This window comes from Ursus arctos, unplaced genomic scaffold (genome assembly GCF_023065955.2).
Source record: "Ursus arctos isolate Adak ecotype North America unplaced genomic scaffold, UrsArc2.0 scaffold_32, whole genome shotgun sequence".
In the NCBI taxonomy this organism is placed as follows: domain Eukaryota; kingdom Metazoa; phylum Chordata; class Mammalia; order Carnivora; family Ursidae; genus Ursus; species Ursus arctos.
This window is the reverse complement of record NW_026623008.1, coordinates 29,120,144-29,143,907: the sequence shown is the minus strand read 5'-3', so window position 1 is coordinate 29,143,907 and position 23,764 is coordinate 29,120,144. Positions and strand designations below refer to the sequence as shown.

General features: G+C 43.9%; 1 protein-coding gene and 1 long non-coding RNA gene across 2 annotated transcripts in view; one reads left to right on the top strand and one right to left on the bottom strand.

The window, feature by feature from the left end:
- RHBDL2 (rhomboid like 2) overlaps positions 1-23,764 on the top strand; it is a 51,095-nt gene that overhangs the window by 3,670 nt on the left and 23,661 nt on the right. The window contains exons 2-3 of the mRNA XM_057305154.1: positions 18,502-18,768; positions 22,827-22,975. Coding sequence (XP_057161137.1) covers positions 18,523-18,768; positions 22,827-22,975 — 395 coding nt within the window. The 5' untranslated portion in view covers positions 18,502-18,522. The remainder of the gene's footprint in view (positions 1-18,501; positions 18,769-22,826; positions 22,976-23,764) is intronic.
- The window catches only part of LOC130542273 (uncharacterized), a 53,330-nt gene continuing 35,978 nt past the window's right edge, over positions 6,413-23,764 (bottom strand). Inside the window, exon 3 of the long non-coding RNA XR_008956729.1 lies at positions 6,413-7,197. This is a non-coding gene — a long non-coding RNA (uncharacterized LOC130542273). The remainder of the gene's footprint in view (positions 7,198-23,764) is intronic.

Sequence of the window (23,764 nt, the reverse complement as noted above, 5' to 3'; positions counted from 1 at the left end):
GCAATCTGCTTGACTGGATTTTTTTTCTTTTTTCTTTTTTTCTTTTAGATTTTGTTTTATTATTATTATTTTTGTTTTATTACTATTATTTTTGTTTTATTACTATTATTTTTGTTTTATTATTACTATTTTTAAGTAGGCTCCACAGCCAGCATGGAACCCAATGTGGGACTTGAACGCATGACTCTGAGATCAAGACCTGAGCTGAAATCAAGAGTCCCACACTTAACCAGTTGAGCCACCCAGGCGCCCCTGACTGGATTCTTTTAAGTTCTCCTTATGAACTCTTCCCCGTCTCTTTCTTCCTTTCTTCCTTTTTCTTTCTTTCTTTCTTTCTTTCTTTCTTTCTTTCTTTCTTTCTCTCCTTCCTTCCCTCCTCCCTCCCTTCCTTCCCTCCTCCCTCCCTTCCTTCCTTCCTTCCTTCCTTCCTTCCTTCCTTCCTTCCCCTCATTCCTTCAGGCCCAACTTGCAGCTTGAATTTAAGAGCTGAGGTGGAGAGTTGCATGCTCCCCTGCTGAGCCAGCCAGGAGCCCCTAACTCTGCGTTCAGTATTTCCCTTCTCTAGCTTTCCTAGATTTGTCCTGAATCTTTCTGTGGTGCCTTGCTCAGGGCTAGAAAAACCAGAAGGACAACTGGAGAATGCTTGGTTCCTGCGAGATTAGATCAGATAAACGGAAGGGGTGGTACCTCACTGCAGACTCGTAGAATTTACTTTTCATTTTATTTTATTATTATTTTTTAAGTGAGCTCCACACCCAATGGGCTTCAACTCATGAGCCTGAGATCGAGGGCCACACGCTCTACCGACTGAGCCAGCCAGGTGTCCCAGCAGCCAGAGGTTTAAGAGGTTGCCCAAGGTCACAGAGCTATCGAGTGGCAGAATCCGGACTTGAACTCCAGAACCTCCCCTCTAGAATTTGTGCTCTTAACCATTACGCTACTCTACTTTTTAAATTGAAGTGCCTTAGCTCTTCATCTGTGTATTATAGGATTAATTGGGACCTGAATTGGTTGTCATGGGGATACAGATAAACTCATTTATAGACATTTTTAAAAACGAAAGTGGGTTTTCTTACAGACAAAATTTTTCTGGTATGGCTAATCGGTTTGACAGTGAGCACTGGCTTTGACAATTGGATTACATGGCAGACATTTTCCAGAAACTGAACAAACTAAATCTGTAACTCCAAGGTTTAGATGAAAACATATCGAAAGCATGTTTCTAATATGACTATACCAGAAAATTGTGTCTCGGAACCTATTTTAACTTGTGAAAAATAATTTTAGTTATTATCGTAAAATGTGTGCGAGGGTCATAGCTTTTTCAAAATCGAATGGGGATTCGTGAGCAAAGCAGTGTGGGGACTTCTGGCATACGGCTCCCGTACACATCCTGGCCGTGCGTGTCGTGCTGGGGACGAGGCTCCTGGTCAGGAGAGCCGAAGGGGTCCACAGGTAAGCAGAGGCAGAAGTGAAGCAGGATCAGGCATTTCTGCTGCTGTGATTTCTATTACTCCGTACTTCCTGCGTTCTTCATTTCTTGACGGTTTATTCAGCAAACATTTACTGGGCACCTACGAATGGAGTAAAAACTACACACGTTCTACTTTTTCTGGAATTTATGTTCTAGTAGAAAAGATAGCGAATAAACACATCGGATATTTTTAGATAGTAACAAGTGCTGGGAGCAAATAAGCAGGGGAATCTGCTAGAATATATGGGGTGGGCAGAGGGGTGGGTTAGGGAAGACTTCCTAGGGAGGTGCTCTTTGTCATGAGGGAGGTAGCCTTGTGTATATATGTTAGAGTGCATGGCAGGGATGGAGGAGAGAGGTTTAGGTCAACCGAACAGCAAGTGCAAAGACCCTGAGGCAGGAGAGAGCTTGGGGTGTTCTTGGGATGGGAAGAAGAACTTGTGGAAAACAATATGGAGGTTCCTTAAAAAATTAAAAATGGAAATAGCATATGATCCAGTAATTCTAATTCTGGGTATTTTCTTGAAGAAAAAAAAAACACTAATTCAAACGGATGTATGCACCCATATGTTAATTGTAGCATTATTTACAATAGCCATGATACGGAAGCAACCTGAGTGGGTAAAGAAGATGTGGCATATATATAATGGGATTCTACTCCGCCATAAAAATGAACGCAACCTTGCCATTTGTAACAACGTGGATGGACCTAGAGTGTGTTAGGCTAAGTGAAGTCAGTCAGACAGAAAGGCAATGACCATATGATTTCTCTTATATGTGGAATCTAAACAGCAAAGCAAATGGATAACAAGCAAACAGAAACAGACTCGTAAATACAGAGAAGAAACTGATGGTTGCCAGAGGAGAGGGGGGTGAGGGAATAGGCGAAAAAAGTGAAGGGGATTAAGGAGCCAGACTTCCACTTATAAAATAAGTAAGTCATGGGATGAGAAGTCCAGCAGAGGGAATATAGTCAGTACGACTGTGATAACGTACGGTGATAGTCGGTAACGACACCTGTTGTGGTGGGCCTTTTGTAACGTATGTAATTGTCAAATCATTCTATTATACACCTGAGACTAATATCATATTGTACGTCAACTCAACTTCAATAAAAAGCTACGTATATTTGTATAGAAAAGACAGAACAGAGATGGTGGGGGGAGAGCGGTAAAATTCCACAAAGAAGGCAGGAGCTAGGTCATGCAGGACCTCACCAGCCCTGGTAAGGATCCTGTGTTTATCTCGATGACAGTGAGCAACCGTTGAGAGGCTTTAAGCAGAGAGTTGCTCTCCTCTGATTTATGGTTGTGTGTGTTGGTTTTGGAGGGGGGCAGGAATAGAGTCCGAGATGGAGAACTTTTCAGGTAGGCACCAGCGGTCTACTCCGTGGAGGGCTACCAAGATGAGCAATGGCAACGGGAAGGCAGAATGGTATGGGATGCCATTCTGCCTTCTACTTCTGATGAGATATGTTGGTAGCTAGTGCTGTATTAACAAATCACTCTAAAGTGTGGCAGCTTCAAACAGCAATCATTTTATCTTGCCATGCTTCTGTGGGTCTGGAATTTGGGCAGAGTCCTGCTGAGTAGTTCTTCTGCTCTGTGTGGAGTCGGCTGGGGTCACCAAGCTGGCTGTCTTCAGTTGGTGGACGAGCTGGGCTCTGAGGTCTAGGAAGGCTTGACTCAGGGGCGCCCGGGTGGCTCGGTTGGTTGAGCATCAGACCTTTGGTTTCGGCTCAGGTCATGATCTCAGTCAGGGTTGTGAGAGCGAGCCCCCCCCCCCCCCCCCCCCGCCCCGTGGGCTCTGCTCAGCGGGGAGTCTGCTTGGAAATTCTCTCCCTCTCCCCCTGCCCTTCCCCCTACTTGCACTTGGATGCATTCTCTCTCTCGAATAAATAAACCTTTTTTAAAAAAATTTTTTATTATGCTATATTATTCACCATATAGTTCATCATTAGTTTTTGATGTAGTGTTCCATGATTCATTGTTTGCGTGTAACACCCAGTGCTCCACGCAATAGTGCCCTCCTTACTACCCATCACCGGCCTAACCCAATCCCCCACTCCCCTCCCCTCTGAAACGCTCAGTTTGTTTCCCAGAGTCCATAGTCTCTCATGGTTCATTCCCCTTCTGTTTACCCCTCCTTCATTCTTCCCTTCCTTCCCCTACTGATCTCCCTGCTATTCCTTATGTTCTACAAATGAGTGAAACCATATGATAATTGTCTTTCTCTGCTTGACCAATTTCACTTAGCATAATCTCCTCCAGTCCTGTCCATGTTGCTGCAAATGTTGGGTAATCGTTCTTTCTGATAGCTGAGTAATATTCCATTGTATATATGGACCACATCTTCTTAATCCAGTCATCTGTTGAAGGGCATCTCGGCTCCTTCCAGAGTTTAGCTATTGTGGACAATGCTGCTATGAATATTGGGGTGCATATGGCCCTTCTCTTCACTACGTCTGTATCTTTGGGGTAAATACCCAGTAGTGCAATTGCTGGGTCATAGGGTAGCTCTATTTTTAACTTTTTGAGGGTCCTCCACACTGTTTTCCAGAGTGGCTGTACCAACTTGAATTCCTACCAACAGTGTAAAGGGTTTCCCTTTCTCCACATCCTCTCCAATATTTGTTGTTTCTTGCCTTATCATCAAATAAATAAATCTAAAAAAAAAAAAAAAAGGCTTCACTTACGCTTGGGTCTGGCACCCCGGGGCTCTTCTGCATGGCCTCTCTCTCCATACGAATAGATCGGGCTTCATCAGAGCATGCAGGGTAATCAACGTTCTTTTTTAATTAATTTATTTATTTATCTATCTATCTATTTATTTATTTATTTATTTATTTCCATGATTTTTCTTTTCACTTTTTTTTATTTTCACAAGAACTTTATTCTTTAATTTAAATTCAATTAATTTATATATAATGCATTATAAGTTTCAGAGGTGGAGGTCAGTGATTCATCAGTCTTATATAACATAATACCCAGTACTCATTACATCATGTGCCATCCAACCTTCTTTTTAAATTATTATTTATTTATATTTTTTCAAAGTAAGCTCTATGCCCAATGTGGGGCTTGAACTCACCACCCCGAGATCCAGAGTTGCATGCTCTACTGACTAAGCCAGCCGGGCACCCCAGGAGTCAACCTTCTTTATGGTCTTAGGCTTCCAAGAAGAACGACAGTGGGGCTGCCGATCTCTTAAGGCCTGGCCTTGGATTGTACGACTTCTGCCACCTATTACTGGTCAAAGCCAGTCACAGGGCTAGCCCAGATTCAAGGGCAGGAGAAACGAACCCCACCTCTTAGTGGGAGGAATGGCAAATAATATACTCCATCTTTAATCTATCACACTAGGCTTCTGGGAACTGATTAACCATAATCACCCTGATGGGGCTGAGTCACGTATAAAGCTAAACCACAGCATACTGCGTTGGGACAATTTATAGCTCTTTATTCCTCCCTGGATAGGGAGGACCTAGGAATAGAAAGTAGTTTTTTTTGTTTGTTTTTTCCTTATGATTCCAGAGCCCAACATACAGAAGACATTCAGGGAATGCCTGTCCAATGAATGCACACATCACATAAGAATCATTGCTTATCAAACCACAGTATACATAAGAATTCCCTGCGGAGCTGTCAAAAAGGCATATGCAGATTCCTGGGTAAGACCCCAGCCCAGACCCTCTGAATCCAAATCTCTAGGGTAGGGGTTTTTAGTCTGGGCTGTACATTAAAATACACCAGTCTTCAGGCCCTTGCTCCAGGGGCTCTGATCCCATTGGTGCATGAGCCCAGAGTTAGTATTTTTTTTACAATCTTCTCAGGGAATTCGGATGTGTAGCCAAGGTTAGGAACCACTGCCATAGTAATCCTATGCAAACCAGGCATCGTCCCCTGGCCTCCCCAGATGATTCTAATGTAGGTGGTCTAGGAGAGGTGACTCCCCTCGGTTTGCCCAGGACTGTCCTGATTTTAAAACCCCAAGTCCCACATCCCAGGAAATCCCTAGTCCTCTGCAAACTCACACAGTTGGTCACTATCGACGGACCACTATTCAAGAAACATTGTAGATGAGGCAGCGAAAGCCCTTTGGAAGAATAACTACAAATATCTAATGAAAGCAGTGTTTCTGCCTCCTTACTCAGGGGACTGACAGTAGTATCGTAATGCTGCCCAGCTGAGTCAACTCCTCGAATGAAGGCGGCGATGGCGCAGGGTCAGTGTTTCCCTTCAGCCCTGTACGCTGGTAGACTGTTAACCTACTTAAGCAGGGTGTCCAGCTCTGGGACTTCTTCCAGACTGTGTTCCTTAGTGTACACGAGGCAGCTTTGAAAGCCTGACCACAATCAGCAAGGATGCTGTGTGGAGGATGATATGAGATACAGGATGAAGTGCTTGTGTCTCTACACCGGTGAGTATTGTTATTACTATTACACATGTTGTAATCAGGTACGAAGTTCTATGTCGGGGGGAATCAGTGTGGATCGTGGAGAGCCCATCTAGCTTCAGAAAAATGGGTTTGTGTCTCAGCTTTGGTGTGACTAGCCAGGTATATGATCACGGGTGCCTCTTGTTTAATTGTTCATCCGTAAAATGCAAGTAGGGGTGACGTCATCGTTACAGGGCAGCCGGGAGGAGGCATTGAAATAGTATAAGTGAAAGTGGCTGGAGACTGGGAAGGGGGGTGTTGTGATTGTTGTTGAGTGGGAGAGACAGAAATTATTCTGCTGAAAGGCTTTGCTCAGGAGCAAGGCCCTGGCTTCCCCACCCCGAACCACAGCCCCAGTTGTGCGGGATCCCAAGGCAGCAGCTTTGAACGTGGCGTGGGCACGCACGGACCTCGGGAGGACGTGTCTCTACCTTAGCTGCCTTCGCGGGGAGTGCAAGTTTGCTTTGCGTTAGAAGTAAGAAAAACTTTTGGAGAAGGGGGTTTGTGGAGACATTTATTTTTTCATCGTTCGCTTATTTGTTCCAAGTGTATCCGCAGAGATGCAGCAAAAAGAAAACAACCACAGCCACAAACCCGTAATATTGAAAAGCTGGTTCTTAATTTCTGTAGCTAAAAAAGCACTCTTTCAGGCTATAACCACAGAGATTGCTGCAGGCCTCTGGAACAGGGGATAATGATGGCTTGCAGTGTGATGAAGGAGGCTGTTAATCTCTGTGGCCCAGAAGCCCAATCCATGGCCTCTCCAATTACCCAGGTTGCCTAGCAACACCACCAAAAACCTCCCCACCAGGCCCGGCTGGGCAAAAATCGGGTACACCCAGCACAGCCTGCCGCCCAGCCTCCTGGGCTCCCAGGCCACATCAAGGCTGGACTCAGCCTTGGCAGGGGCCCGCCTGGTACCAATGAATGGGTGGGGCCAGCTGTTTAAAGAAACAATTCAGATATTTACAACCTACTCATGTGAATGCAACTAGGAAAGCAGCACAAACTGATGATCAAAAGTCTCTTCTGCCAAAGAGGAGTTGGCCTGAGGTGGGTGGCCTCGCCTGTGCTCTCCTGGGTGAGGTGAAGAAGGGAAGGTGAGCCTGACGTAGACATTTGGGTTCTCAGAGAGGCAAATGCTTTTCCTTTCCTGGGTGCCCGTGTCCATCTCGACTCCCTGCGGCTTCAGTGGGAATGCTGGGGATTCCCGACCCCAGACTCTGGGCCGATGACCTGCCACTTCCACGGCCCCCATTTGGAAACTCCCGGGCTCTGGTCTGGGTCTGTTTGGGGAGCAGGAGGAAGAAGAGGGGGATTAGGGTAGAGGGAAGAATGGGATGAAAATAATCAAAATACAGATGTATACCTCTTTAACCCCTGGTGCATAGAAATCTCAGGGCAGAGGAACACGCAAGGTCTGTGGACTCAGACACCTTGGGCTCCTCTCCCAGCTCTTCCCTCACCAGCTGTGCTACCCGGATCAAGTTCCTTCGGAAGCCCGAGTTTCCTTACCTATACAGTGGGGATATTACTATCTTATTTTATTTTTTTATTTTCATTTTTTGTTATTATCCTGTTTTATAAGGTTGTTGTGAAAATTAATGAAGAGAATGCTCGTCAAGTGCTTAGCATAGAATCTGGCATGTAGTTGGTGCTCACTGTTTTTGTTTTTTAAAGATTTATTTATTTGTTTGAGAGAGAGAGCACGAGAGAAAGGGAGAAGGAGCAAGAGGAGGGGCAGAGGGAGAAGCAGACTCCCCCTGAGCAGGGAGCCTGACCTGGGGCTCCATCCCAGGACCCGGGGATTATGACCTGAGCCAAAAGCAGCCGCTTAACTGACTGAGCCACCCAGGCGCCCCTAGTAAGTGCTCACTATTACGGCCACTCTTATTCTTTCATTTGCTTCTTACAATAATTCTGTACGATACGGAGGGGAGGAAGGGGGTCTATTTTATAGCCAAGGAAACTGAGGCACAGTAAAATTAAGGGGTGTGCTGGGAGCAGAACTTGAGTCTTCACAGTGTCTAGCACAAAGACAGGTGACAAACCTTTTTGTAGCCATGACAGAATAGTGGCTTTGCCGGTCTCCTCTGATGGCGCAGTGATGGCAGAATGATAATGGGGTGGGGGGGATTGGGGTGGTGGAAGGCACTTTTCAACACAAAGTGATATAAGACTCTTGGTTAATGTTGTCTGGATAGAATTCCCTTTCCCTTCCTTCCAGTATTCTTTTAAATAAACTTTTTATATTTTGGAGTAATTTTAGATTTACAGAAAAGTTGCAGAGTTTGTTTACCCTTTACACAGATGCTAGTATTTTCCGAACACCTCCTGTGTGCCAGGAACTTTCTGGGCACAAGAAATACGGCAATAAAACTGTCTCTGCTTTCCTCTGGAAGATCACAGAGTTTGTGAGAGGAGTGGACCCTGGAGGCCTTAGTTTGTGGTTCTCAAAAGTGTTCCTGCCTCCGTGTCGCTTGTCAGAGATCTGCTGAATCGATTAAATTAGTTTTTTCAGGAGTGGGGCCCAGGAGGCTGTATAAAAACAAATGTTGAAAAAGAAACTCTTGAGGGGATTCTAAGGCAGAACTAGTTTGGGGAACGACTGGTCTGGTGCAGACTCTTCATTTCACTGTGCAGGTGAGAGAGTCATGGCTCAGCGCATGGAAGGGACTGGCTTCAGCTCACACAGCCAGGAAGTGGCAGAGGTCTAGACCAGAAAGCAGGTCTCCTGGTTCTGCGCTCTCCTTACACTGTGTCTCCCTGCTGCAGAGCAAGAATTGAGTTTAACTTGCAAAAAGAAGACCCCAGGTAGAGTTGAGAAGAGTTTCTTGCGTACTGAGGTGTTATTACTTAGGTTTTTGGCTACAAGGCACAGAAACTGATTCTGGCTAATTACTCCAGTAAATGAATTTGATTGAACGCACATTGGGTAAGGAAAGAAAAACTATTTCTCAACTCCTGCTCACACTTCTGACACCAAATATGTGGGTTTTTCACACCAAGCAATTCTGACACTAACTACCCCACTGGTTAAGGGCTCAGTACCCTGTGACTGCTCCCCACCCCAGATGCCAGTTGCGAGTCCGGGCTTCTGATCAACTGGCTATAAGTTGGGGTTTCTGTGACCCCCTTCTTGGGCTTAGTAATTTGCTAGAACAGCTCTCAGAACTTACGAGAGGGCTGTACTTATTATTACTGGTTTTTTATATAAAGTATACAACTCAAGAACAGCCAAATGGGAGCGATGCATGGGGCAGCGTGGATGGGAAAGGATACAGAGCTTCCACGCCCTCTCTGAGTGTTTCATTCTCCCAGCGCCTCTCTGTGTTTACCAAGCTGGAAGCTCTCTGAATCTTCTGTGTAGAGTTTTCATGGAAGTTCCATAACATAGGCGGGATTGGTGATTGACCATTGCTGATACACCTCAATCTCTAGCCCTTCTTCCCTTCCCAGAGGTGGGGCTGAAAGTTCCAACCCTCTAATCCCATCGTTATTTCCTTGGGCAACCAGCCCCCATCCTCCAAGTCACTTCCTGAGCTGAAGCTCAGGTCTGGTTAAAAAGGGCTTATTATAAATAACAGAAGATGCCCCTCCCACCCTTGTCACTCTGGAAATTCCAAGGGTTTTAGGAGCTCTGTGCCAGGAACTGGGGAGGAAGAGCAAAAATATCTTAGTATATCACAGTATCCCAGGGAGGTTACAAAATCACTGGAAGGCTGCAGAAACAAGGTTTGGAAAATACGCTGAGACAAAAGGAAACCAGGCGTCTAGAACTACGCCGAAATCACATCGCAGGCCAGGTCGGTGAAGATGGCCCCGTTGCTGGGGCTGCACTGTGTGCTCATTGCGGCAGCCTGCATGGAAGATTCGGTGGGCCTTGGGTGCCGGATGCCACTCTGACCTGAGCGGCATGGACACTGGACGTGCTGCTTGCAGTGCACCGCTGTGAAGAACGTGGCCAGTCTTCAAGCTCCAGCCTCAAAAATCCTAAGCAAGTGTGGCTGATCGGTGACGCCCAAGTCACGACCGGAACCTTAGCTGCCTAGGGACCTGGAACCGAGAGGACTGGGGATTTTTACCTTCCGTACCGGGAAGTGGTCCTTGCTGCCTGCCAGGATTCATGAGATGAAGAATTCCCCCAGAACCCTGACAAATGGCCATTATATAAGTGTTAATCAAGAGAAGACTCTGGGAGCCCTTGACATTGGCAGCTTCAACGCTTACAGTTTTGCATGTCATTAGCTGCTCCCAGAGGCCCGTTATAGATGGATGTGAACCGAAGGACTTCGCTGGAGCCGTCATTGACCAGGGAGTGAGCAGGCCTGCCCTGCCACTTTGACGTCTCCCGTGATTTCTCTTCTCCACAAGTTCCGGCTTCTAGGTAATCTGCATGCAGTGACTAAAATCTTTGTTTCTTGTTTGAGGAGTAGAAAAGACTCGTAAAAATAAATCACTTGATAGTGCCAGAAATAGAAATGAGAAGAAAGTGAAGAAGCTTGAGAAAGTGACTTTTAAAAAAATTTTTGTGTGTGTGTGACCACAAACAGAAGTTTTGGATAAACTTGGCATGGAACGTCAAGTTCAGCGGTGCCTAGGATCTTTGACACCAAGCGATCTATCTGTGTGTCACACAGATACAAGGAAAAGTGCTTTGGGAAGTTGTTTTCATGAGTGCTTCAGCTCATTAAAGTGCAGAAACTGGTCTTCGAGAGAGAGGTTAAGCTTTACTTAAAGATGAAGGGGCACAATTAACTCACTGAGGTTCTGTTTTCTTTTCTTCTTTGGGACCTTGGGTGCAAAATGTTAAACATGGTTAATTAATACTCCTCACATGACAGACTTTATAAATAACCTTACACCTGCATTTATGGAATCATTTAGGGTCTGAAATGCAATCACTTAAAATTTTCTGGCTGTAATTTGTAACATAATTTTGGGAGACACTATGTGGTATATTAAGGCTCCTAAAAGGTCTTTGGAAAAATCCCTTGCCATTGTCAAGGATCTCCGGTGTAACTCTCCTAATGGAAATCTCTTTTTCTTCATTTCTTTTTTCTTTTCTTTTCTTTTTTTTTTTAAGCAGAAGAGTGTTTTGGGTAAATGAGCAAGGCCCTGCCCTTTCTACTCCTGGGCCGAAACAATGGCTTCATGATTCATACTATGAGCAGTGCTTATCCCAGATAAAATCAGGATGTAGGGAAGTTCTTTCCACTTTTCCTCTTAAGAATACTTTCTGGGGCGCCTGGCCGGCTCAGTTGGTAGAGCATGTGACTCTTGATCTCAGGGTTGTGCATTTGAGCCCCATGCTGGGTGTGGAGCCTACTTAAAAAAAAAAAGGGAGGGTCTTTGGCTTTTGGTGCACAGGGGAACATCTTCATTTTTTTTTTTTTTTCATTTTTAACTCGAAGGCCGTGAGTCTTTTCTACTCCTCCAAAATTCTGTTGATCAGTCTACCCTCATTGTTCCCTATAAGTAGGATGAGAATTTATTACAGCAGTGTCACCCAGTTTTGGTCTGTGTGTGTGTGTGTTTCTGTGTGTGTGTGTGTGTGTGTGTGTGTGTGAGAGAGAGAGAGAGAGAGACAGAGACAGAGACAGAGACAGAGAGACAGAGAGATTGTTTTCAACAAAGAGTTGACAGACACCTGCTAAAGATAGAAGGTAGGAGGTAAGGCATAACATCAAGCCAACATTAAAGAAAGCTCTAGAAACTTGGATGATCTTTGCTTAGTGAGTAAGAAGGCACAGTCAGTGAGTGCAGTAAATAATTCCACTCCATACATAACACCGTGATGAGAGTGACCAAGTGAATAATGTGACAGCTGCGATGCTTTTATATCTCTGTTCGGCTATGATGTGTTGTAATCATTGCTGAGATGTTTTGAGACTCTTGCTTTATTTAAATGGGCCTTCAAAAGTTCTGGTCATCTAAAGTATGCTTCCAGAGACTCTGTCCCACCTCTGACCTGTAGAGCCTATGGAGTACCTAGACCACACCCATGCAAGGGCAAAATAATGGTATAACCTGAGATTAGCCCAAGGAGGAAAACCTTGGACCCAGGAGCAGATTTCAGCACAGCATAAGGAAGAAGCACCTAAGAATGAAAACTGTCAGAAAACGCAACCACCCTATTGAAGTACGTTCCTGTTCTTTGTAATCTGTCACTACTATAAGCAGTTCTGCACCGAACATCTTTGAAATAGAGCTTTGTGCACTTGCTCAAATACATTTGCAGGATAGATTTCTAGGAGTCGGGTGATTCTGTTGAAAGGTATATGCTTTTTGCATTTTCTGGGTACTGCCCGATTGCCTTCCAAAACTGTACCATTTCCCACAGCCTCATGAGTATGGATAATCCTTTTCTTTCTTTCTCTTTTTTTTGGATAATCTTTTTCATTGTTTGATCAGGAATGTTTCCAAGGTGGTGAACTGGGCTCAGGAATTCAGGTGTGGGAGCAGAAGAGAAACGGGAGTGGGAGGGACAGGGAATGCCAGAGTCGGGGAGCACACCCGTGAGCATCGAGCAGCAGATGTTGGAGCATTGCTTAATCAAGGAGGGGCCCCCGTCTCCAAGGAACAGGGCCCACAGACAGGGCTCGAAGTCAGAGTGTGACCGTCACTGAGAAGAGAGGTAAAACCCACACGGTACGGTTGCTACCAACATGTTCGTCTGTTGCCAGAGCCTGAAGTAGCTAGAACTACACGTCAGATCTCTTTGCTGTGCACGCCGTGGAAGAAAGCAGACCCCCCAGTGAGCGCTGGAGAAGCCGAATGGGTCAGATACCTTTGCAGCGTGGGAAATATGTTTCTCTAAACTACCCAAAATGCTGGGCTTGACTTCGTAAAATTTCTAGAAAACTTGAAATCTAGAGAAAAGAGAAAGATTTGAGGAAATGCAATCCTTCGTATATTTTTTAGCTCCTTTTTAGCTATAAAATTGTATTAACAATGTAGAATTTTCTTTCCTCGTAAAGTGATTGTATATGGTATTTGAATTCACAGTAGAGCTTAATACAATGTTGATCATCCCTAACGGAACTTATTTTTATTTATTTACTTAAAGATTTTAGTTTATTTTTTTAAAAAGTAATCTCTACAGCCAACATGGGGCTCAAACTTACAGTTGCATGCTCTACTGACTGAGCTAACCAGGTGCCCTTGAACTTATTATTTTTTAAAGATTTTATTTATTTATTTATTTTAGAGAGAGGAAAAGTATGGGGGTGGGGGGCAGGGAAAAGGACAAGGAGTTTCCGCACTGAGTGCAGAGCTTGACATGGGGCTCGATCCCACAATGCTGAGATCATGACCTGAGCCGAAACCAAGAGTTGCGCGCTCAACCTACTGAGCCACCAGGGGCCCCTGAACTTATTTTTATTTATTTATTTATTTATTTATTTATTTATTTATAAAATATTTTATTTATCTGACAGAGAGAGAGCACAAGCAGGGGGAGCGGGAGAGGCAGAAGCAGACTCCCCACTGAGCAGGGAGCCCGATGCGGGGCTCCCTCGCAGGACCCTGGGATCATGACCTGTGCCGAAGGCAGATGCCTAACTGACTGAGTCCCCCAGGCACCTCCTGAACTTATTTTTAAAATGCTTTAATATTTGCTGTTAAAAGCTACAGATCTTAAAGCCACATTGTGTTTTGCCAATTATGACAAGTGAATCTAGAAATAATCGACAACATTCAGGGAATATTAGTGAAATAGTTAGGTCTACGGACCTAGTGTCTGACCCTGGGAGGTTGGTTGAGTGGGAGGATGGAAAATCTAGAGGAGGGAGCTTTCTTCTCAGAAAAGTTGCTGGGGAAAAGTGACAGAAAAGGGGAATTCTTTTCTTCCCTAAATTTACTGGATATAATCTATTGTAACGTGGAAATTGCCTAATGAAATATTTTTAAGAATAAATTCAATAGGAGTGATTCCCAGTAGCTTGCAGTGTGAAAATAGGCCCTATACTCAGCCTCATCCATCCATCCATCCATCCATCCATCCATCCATCCAACCACACGCCCACTCATCCATCCATAGCTAATAATAACAATTACGGAGTGTTTACTATGTGCCAGATACTATTCTAAGTGCTTTACATGCATTACCTCCAACAATCTTTCCGACAATGCTACAAGGTAAGTTCTGTCATTGTCCCCACCTTATTTTTATTTTCATTTTTTAAAATTATCCCCAGTTTAAAATGGAATCTGAGAGTTTCCCAATAAGTTAAATATAGAATTACTCTATAGCTCAGCAATTCCACTCCTAAGTATATACCCCAAATAACTGAAGACAGATATTCAAACAATGCACAGGGATGTTCACAGCAGCACTTTTCACAGTAGCCAAAGACGGAAACAATGTAAATGTCCTTCAGCAGATGAATGTATAAACAATGTGTTTATATATCTATACAATGCGGTATTATTCAGCCATAAAAAGGAATGAAATACTGGGGTGCCTGGCTGGCTCAGTCTGTGGAGCATGTGACTCTTTTTTTTTTTTTTCAAGATTTTATTAAATTCCAGTTAGTTAACATACAGCATAATACTAGTTTCTGGTGTAGAACTCAGTGATTCGTCACTTACGTACAATACCCAGTGGTCATCCCAACAGGTGCACTCCTTAATCCCCATCACCTCTTTCACCCATTGCCCCCACCCCTTCCTGCGACTGTTGATCTCAGGGTCGTGAGTTCAAGCCCCACATTTGGGTGCGGCACCTACTTAAAAAAAACAAAACAAAAACGGAAAGAAGTACTGAAACAGGCCACAACCCAGATGAACCTGGAAGACTTACTACTACTGAGAGAAGCCAGACTCAAAAGGCCCCATACTGTATGATTCCAATTTCATGAACTATGCAGAGTAAGTAAATCCCTAGAGACAGAAAGCAGATTAGTGGCTGCCCTGGGCTGGAGGGAGGTGGCCATAGAGAGATTGCTTAATGGGTATGGGGTTTTTGTCTGGGGCGATGAAAAAGTTCCTGAACGAGACAGTGGTGATGGTTACATCACGTTGTAAGTGTACTTAATGCTCTTGAATTGTACAGTTTAAAATGGTTAAAGCGATAAATTTTATGTTATGGGTATTTTAGCACAATTTAAAAAACTGTAATTTGCGGCTCAGAGAATTTAAGCGACTTACCTACGTTTACAGTTGACATGTGGTAGAGCTGTATTCTAATGCCAGTGATCTGGCTCCATGGATCGCATTTTTTTAAAAAAATTACAGTGAAAAACTTTATTTGGGGTCATTTAGGACATTTAGATACATTAACCTAAGCTGAAAATATCAGTATTATGTCATTGGTGAAGCACGTTTTGGTGACACAAACACTAGATCTGATCGCCACAATGACTTTGAAAGTTTCTCATTATTTTGTGTGTGCGTGAAATAGACATACTTAAAATTTACCATTTTAACCATTTTTAAGTGCACATACAGTTCCGTGGCATTAACTACGTTACATTGTCGTGACACTCTCGCTGCATCCATCTCCTGAACTTTTTTGTCTTCCCAAACTGAATCTCTGCACTCATTAAACATGTAACTCCCCATCCCCCCCCCCTTCCTCCACCCCCTGGCAACCACTATTCTACTGTTTGCGGTACCAGGCCCAGGCCCATTGCCTGGGGCTGCAAAGGTAAAGAAGACGAGGCCATTTCCCCCAGTCTGTCCAGTGTCAAAGCCTGGGTTCCTGTCCTCTAGCGACCTTGCTACCCGCTCCTCTTCACCGAGTTAGAGGAGTCCGGTGGCAGGACAAGGGTGTGGTTGAGGCGTGCAGAGGGGATGCCTGTGGCTGGGGAGCAGGAGAAGGAAGAGAGTGGAGATGAAAGATGGAGGAAGAGATTCCAACAGGAAAGTCTGTTAGGAAGGTGGAAGATGAGGAGAATTGGGAACCTAGCATTGCCTTCTTTTTACTTCAGATAATTCTGAGGAGTACGTGCGATTTTGTAGTGGGGTCATGCTTTGAAATGCCAAGCGTGCTCTGCCGACGTGGTTGGGACTCGCATGGCTCTGGAAGCGGATTGGTTTGAAGGGCCGAACGCAGGAGATCAGTTTCAATGGGGCACACCCAGCTGGTTAGGGTATAGATGCCTGCCAGGGCGCCGGGGTGGCGCAGGGAAGCAGCTGCCGTCCGCTCCGTCATGATCCTGGGGCCCTGGCATCGAGCCCGCGTTGGGCTGCTTGCGCAGCGGGGAGCCCGCTTCTCCCTCTCGCGCTCCCCCTGCTGTGGTCCCTCTCTCGCCGTCTATCAAATAAATAAATAAAATCTTAAAAAAAAAAAAAAAAGACACTGGGCCACAAAGGGGAGGGGAGAAATAGTACAGTAGTTGAGATTTTAAAGATTTTTTTTTATTATTTGACAGAGATGGACAGCCAGCGAGAGAGGGAACACAAGCAGGGGGAGTGGGAGAGGAAGCAGCAGGCTCCCAGCAGAGGACCCTGATGTGGGGCTCGATCCCACAATGCTGGGATCACGCCCTGAGCCGAAGGCAGACGCTTAACGACTGAGCCACCCAGGCGCCCCAGTAGTTGAGATTTTAGAATCAGGTACAGATTTCATAGATGTGGCTTTATTAGTTTTTTTTAAATTAAAATACATACTTTAAAACAATCAAATAAGGGTGCCTGGCTGGCTCAGTTGGTAGAGTGTGTCACTCTTGATCTCCGGGTTGTAAGTTCCAGATCCACATCAGATGTAGAGATTACTGAAAAATGAAATAAAAAGGAAGACAACACATACGAACAGAGGTGGATTTTCTCTGAAGCTAGTAAAGCTTTAACTTCAGGTCTCTCGCTTGCATGGGCTCCTTCAAAGGCTGTGTATCCACTTTTGCAATTTTTATATTTTGTAATTTTAATTTTATATTATTTTTTCCAAAGAAAACCCCCCAAATTGTTTACACTTCAGGCTCCACAAAATCTGGATCCATCCCTGCATGCAGGGCAAAGATCCAGTGAAATTCCACCACGCAGATATGATCATGGTTCCTTCTCCAGATTTCTTCCGGTACGTGTGTCAGTACATTACTTTTTACAAAAACTGGGTTGGACTGTATGTACTATGGTGCAACATTATCTTTATTATGTTTTTCCCTTCATTTTTGAGGCCCCCCCCCTTTGACCACAGAAACATTCGAATGATTTAAGTAGTTTAACCAGGAGTAAAAAAAATAACAGAACCTTGGGGCGCCTGGGTGGCTCAGTTGGTTAAGCGACTGCTTTCGGCTTAGGTCATGATCCTGGAGTCGTGGGATCGAGTCCCAGATAAGGCTCCCTGCTCAGCGGGGAGTCTGATTCTCCCTCGACCCTCTCTCATGCTCTCTCTCACACTTTCTCTCTCTCTCTCTCTCTCTCTCTCAAAAAAAAAAAAAAAATCTTAAAAAAAAAAAAACAGAACCAGACCAACAGGAAAAGGATAGAACATGGCACAGGGCATGGCACGGGGAAAGGAAATAGTATATGGATCTGTCCTCACTGTTACAGCCTTGGTGTCTTATGCACCTGCTTGGTGTCCTCTATCATAGTGTAATGACAATTATGTGTATGATTTTTATTGACCTCTGTCTCTTCCATTACACTTTGTAAACACTCTGGGGTAGATGGTGGCCTGATACGTAGTAGGTGTTCCATAGATATTTACTGAATAAATGCTTCGATAAGTGAATGTTGAGGATTGAGTTCAAGGGAATACTGGATATGGAAATTCGTAGGAACTCAGCCAAGAGCTTCAGATGTCAGAGAGTTGTTGGGAAGAGGTGTTTCAGCAAGGTATTGACTTTGTGCTTGGAGAACCAGTAAGGAAGTTTCTGGTTCCTTACCCTAACCCTAACACCCCAAGTATGCTACAGAATGGGCAGTGCGGTATTTTAGAAAGGACCCTGGTAATTTAGAGAACGTGTGGGTTTGAATCTTCCTGGGGAGGGGGGCAGAGTGGGCAGCTCAGTTTTTTATCTATAATTGGGACTACAAATCCCTTCCTTCTCGGGTTATTGTGGAAGTCCAATGAGTCAATAGATGTGGAAGCCCCCAGTGTGGTTCCTGATACACAATAGATGTTCAGTAAATTGTTTTTGATTCTGAATCAGAAATCAGAGACCTATGTTTGGCCCTTGAGTCGAAGCAAGATAAAACTAAGAAGGGAAAGGAGACCGTTTACTTTAGCTGGACCAGGCTGGGTGCAGTTATGCAGAGTGCATGGTTTAAGCTCTGAGACGCGTCACCTTACAACAGAGCTCTCTCTTCACTGATGGTTGACTTGACAGTCAGTGGCAGAGGGGAGGGGAGGGGTATACCAGGCAGAGTTTCTTCTTCCAAGGCTCTAGTCCGTCCTTTAGGCAGTGGACATAGATGAAGCCAGAAGTGACCCCTGAAAGTCCTCTCCCTCATTTGGGGAGACCCTAGTGCTTTGTCACAATTGAACACAGATGATAGGGTGTGGATATTATGAGTATTTGGACACCAGATCTTCAATTGCCTTCTATTAATATACAGGAAAGGCCTTGGAAACCAGTGGTTATACCAGAGAGCCCAGGACTCTAGGGTTATCCATGTTTCCTTGACATTCATGGCCCTTTCAGGTGGCGGGAGGATTCAGGACAATGGCTGCTGGTCACGATTTGGAGATGGAGGATATGAATCTGAATATGGATAGAGACATGAAAGGAGAGCTGGAAGAAGAGAAGGAAATGAGAGAGGACAGGGGAGGTAAAGATACCTTCAAGAATAAAAAGGTCCACAGGGTTGTCTCAAAATGGATGCTTCCTGAAAAGGTCCGAAGAACATACTTGGAGAGAGCTAACTGCCTCCCACCCCCCGTGTTCATCATCTCCATCAGCCTTGCCGAGGTGAGTATGTTGGGTGCTGGGCACTAGACCGAGTACCACTGGGAGTTGCAAAAAGACTGGAGGGAGCATGGCGGGGGGCTTTGATCACATCCAGAGAAGAGACTGGAGAACACATAGGAAGACGGCTTGGCGGTGGCAAGTCCAGCACACACGGAACTCAACCTCACCCTCTCCGGAGCCCCCTTCGGTCTTTCCTATGATCGCAGTCACTATCAGCCAAGGGTTGAGTTTTATTTTTCAAGCAAGTCCCCTGCCCAGCAGTGACCACAATGGCTTTCAGTGGCTTTGTTTCATTTTAGTTGCTGGGGCTTTAGAAACCAAATGATCTTGGGGTCACAAATTGGTTTGATCTCATGAACGAACTTAGATTGATTGGTAAGGTCTTTTTGTGGAGCCAACATGGAAGACTAACCAGAACAGCTATGGGCTGCCTCCAGGTTTCAGGAGGGGAAAAATGGGATCCCCTGCTGATGTCTGTTGTGGGCAGCCTGTGGTGTGTTTTCAGAATCTGATCTCATCAGCCCTTTTATTTTCCAGAAAAAGAGTAGAAGGCCCAGGGAGGTGGAATGACTTGCCCAAGGTTACATTTAGTGACTGGGCCAGGACTGGGCTTCTCCTAAGCCTCATCGCACCTGCCATGATGTCTCATAAAAGAATTGGCAGGGGCTGGATATGTATGGGGTGTGACTTCAGGGACATTAGGAAGTCTCTCATGTAATCCTCTTAATTCCCAGATGTGTCAATTTCCTTATCAAAGACCATATTAGGGTTCTTTAGAAAAACGGAACCCGTAGGGTGTGTACATGCACAAATACACACATTCTCTCTTGTATCTGTCTATCTATCTATCATCTATCTATCTATCTATCTATCTATCTATCATCTATCATCTATCTATCATCTATCATCTATCTATCTATCTATCTATCTATCTATCTATCTATCTATCTATCATCTATCATCTATCTATCTATCTATCATCTATCTATCTATCTATCTATCTATCTATCTATCATCTATCTATCTATCTATCTATCTATCTATCATCTATCTATCTATCTATCTATCTATCTATCTATCTATCTATCATCTATCTATCTATCATCTATCTATCTATCATCTATCTATCTATCTATCTATCTATCTATCTATCTATCTATCATCTATCTATCATCTATCTATCTATCTATCTATCTATCTATCTATCTATCATCTATCATCTATCTATCATCTATCTATCTATCTATCTATCATCTATCTATCATCTATCTATCTATCTATCTATCTATCTATCTATCTATCTATCATCTATCTATCATCTATCTATCTATCATCTATCTATCTATCTATCTATCTATCTATCTATCTATCATCTATCTATCATCTATCTATCTATCTATCTATCTATCATCTATCTATCTATCTATCTATCTATCATCTATCTATCATCTATCTATCTATCTATCTATCTATCTATCATCTATCTATCTATCTATCTATCATCTATCTATCTATCTATCTATCTATCTATCTATCATCTATCTATCTATCATCTATCATCTATCTATCTATCTATCTATCTATCTATCTATCTATCATCTATCTATCATCTATCTATCTATCTATCTATCATCTATCTATCATCTATCTATCTATCTATCTATCTATCTATCTATCTATCATCTATCTATCATCTATCTATCATCTATCTATCTATCTATCTATCATCTATCTATCTATCATCTATCATCTATCTATCTATCTATCTATCTATCTATCTATCATCTATCTATCATCTATCTATCTATCTATCTATCTATCATCTATCTATCATCTATCTATCTATCTATCTATCTATCATCTATCTATCATCTCTCTATCTATCTATCATCTATCTATCTATCTATCTATCATCTATCTATCTATCTATCTATCATCTATCTATCTATCTATCTATCTATCATCTATCTATCTATCTATCATCTATCATCTATCTATCATCTATCTATCTATCTATCATCTATCTATCATCTATCTATCTATCATCTCTCTATCTATCTATCTATCTATCTATCTATCTATCTATCTATCATCTATCTATCTATCTATCTATCATCTATCTATCTATCATCTCTCTATCTATCATCTATCTATCTATCTATCTATCTATCTATCTATCTATCTATCATCTATCTATCTATCATCTCTCTATCTATCATCTATCTATCTATCTATCTATCATCTATCTATCTATCTATCTATCTATCTATCTATCATCTATCTATCTATCTATCTATCATCTATCTATCATCTATCTATCATCTATCTATCTATCTATCTATCTATCTATCTATCATCTATCTATCTATCCATCCATCCATCATCTATCTATATTTATCTATCCATCCATCCATCCATCCACCTATCTACACATGTATATTGAGAGAGAGATTGATTCATTTTAAGGAATTGGCTCATGCTATTATGGAAGCTTGGCAAGTTCAAAATCTAGGGTGGGCCAGCAGACTGGAGACCTAGGGGTAAGAATTGCAGTTGGAGTTCAGAGACAGTCTTCTGGCAGAATTCCCTTTCCCTCAGAGAAGGTCAGTCTGTTCTTTTAAGGCTTTCAACTGTTATGATGTGACCCCATGTTATGGAGGGTAATCTGCTTTACTCAAAGTCGGTTGATTTAAATGTTGATCTCATCTAAAAAATATCTTCACAGAAACATCCAGAATGATGTTTGATCAAATATCTGGGTATCATGGTCTAGCCAAGTTGACACAGAACATTAACCAGCATAGGGACCTAGCCTCTCGTGGCTCCGATAAAGAAAAGGCTAACGTATCAACATTTCTGGCACACTCTATCATGTTATCCTTCCAGCCCGTAGGTTGGCGGGCCTACCCACGGTCCACTCGGGTGCGTGAGGGCTTGGTGAGTGTGGGAATCGGGGAATAATAGGATAAGGTCACATGATACTAAACATGACTGCTGTAGTCCGTGCTGTGGGGAGGGCAGTTTTCTATACAAGGGTTGTGGAGCCGGTGTTGAGATATCTGTCTCTCAAAGAAAGATCAGTTTTTCAAATAAAATTTTTGACATAAACTTTTTATTTTGGATTAATTTGAGCTTTATAGAAAAGTTGCCAAGATAGTACAGAGAGTTTCTGTATACGTCTCACTTAATTTCTCCCATTATTAATACCTTACGTTTCCATAGTACACTTGTCAAAATGAAGAAACTGACATGGGTATAGTATTATTAACTAAACTCCAGGCTTCATTTGGAGCTTTTAATATGTGTCTTTACCAGCTTTTCCATTAATGTCTTCTCTCTCTCTGTCCCTTCTGTACCCTCCAGCCCTGAGGATCACATTGAATTTTGCTCCGTGCCCCCCCCCCAGCATCCTCTAATCTGTAACCGTTTCTTAGTCTGTCTTTGTCATGACTTTGATGGCCTTGAGGGGTATGGGCCAGGTTTCTGTAGACGATCCCCCAATCTGGGCTTGTCTGATGTTTTCCTCATGGTTAGATTGGAGTTACGGGGGAGGAACACACAGAGGCGAAGTGCCTTTCTCAACACGTCACATCGGGGAGTACGGGTCATCCACATGACATCCCGGGCGACATGAGCCTTCATCACTTGGTTAAGGTCGTGTTCACCGGGCTTCTGTGCTGTAGAGTTATCGTTCCCTCTCCCTCTTCTCTTCCTTGGAAGCCAGCAGCGACTTAATTCCATATTAACTTGTAAGTGAAAGACGAAATGGTGGGAGTGGGAAGATGAGGGTGTTTAAGGGGGTCGGGGGGTCCCGAAAGAGTCTTCGTTATGTTTGGTCTAGGGCTGCTCCTCATCACTGGAGGAAGTGGGATATGACCACAGGTACGTGGTCAGATACATGGCAAGGACGTTTAAGTCCCGTCATCTTCCGAGCACATGCTACAGCGGGGCCCGCTTCGGAGCTGATCCTTTGAAAGCAAGGCAGTAGTGCCGGTGGGCTTTAGTAGGGCCCCCCTCTGCAGATGGTGGCTAACATTCCTGTGTGCCCTCCCTGGCAGCTGGCAGTGTTTATATACTATGCTGTGTGGAAGCCTCAGAAACAGTGGATCACCCTGGACACAGGCATCCTGGAGAGCCCCTTTATCTACAGTCCCGAGAAGAGGGAGCAAGCCTGGAGGTTTGTCTCCTATATGCTGGTCCATGCTGGGTAAGGAATGATATTAAGTCGCTGATGTCGGAGGTGACCGCGAGCACTCGTAACCCCCAACATTTGGTCGGTGCTTTCTTATTGATAAGGCACGTCCATGTCCCGAATCTTGTTTGATCCTCAGCAACCCTAGGAGGCAGGTATCACTCCTGCCGTTCTGTGTTTGAGGCTTTGGGGATGTGGTTACTCTCGCTCCATGTCACGTGGCTAAGTTGAAGAGCTGGAACCTCAGCCCCTTCGTGCTAACTTCCGGTCCGGCGTCCTTTATATTGTGTTATGACTGCCTGATACTGGTATTTATATAGGGATTTCAATGAGAAGAGACCCAATCATTACTAAACCACACTTCTGTTCCCCTAGTTGTTTGGTGTTCCTTTCACGATATGAATCATGAGTCCCTCCCTCCCTACCCCCGCCACACGCTTAAAAAGAATTAATTCGTGAGCACTTTGTTGAGTGTATAATACTGTTGTCCATCTGGAATAATACGAGCAATGGGCAATGCAGTGCCCGCCTTTCAGTTATAGCTCCTTATATGCTAATAGTCTTCTACGAATTTGCTCAGAACCCAGGATTCGCTATGCCCACTGCAGGCAGTGAGCAGCTTGCTGCTGGTCCCCCTCTCCAGTGGACTCCTGGGGGTTCAGATGAGGCCAGCTTCGTCTGTGTGACCTACCCAGCCCTGGACCTTGAAGGATGACTCTGGCCACTGGCTAAATAGGCATCCGCGGCAGGGCACAGGGCTCAGAGGCTTGACAAATAAGGACAAAATTGCTCGTTGCCCAGTTT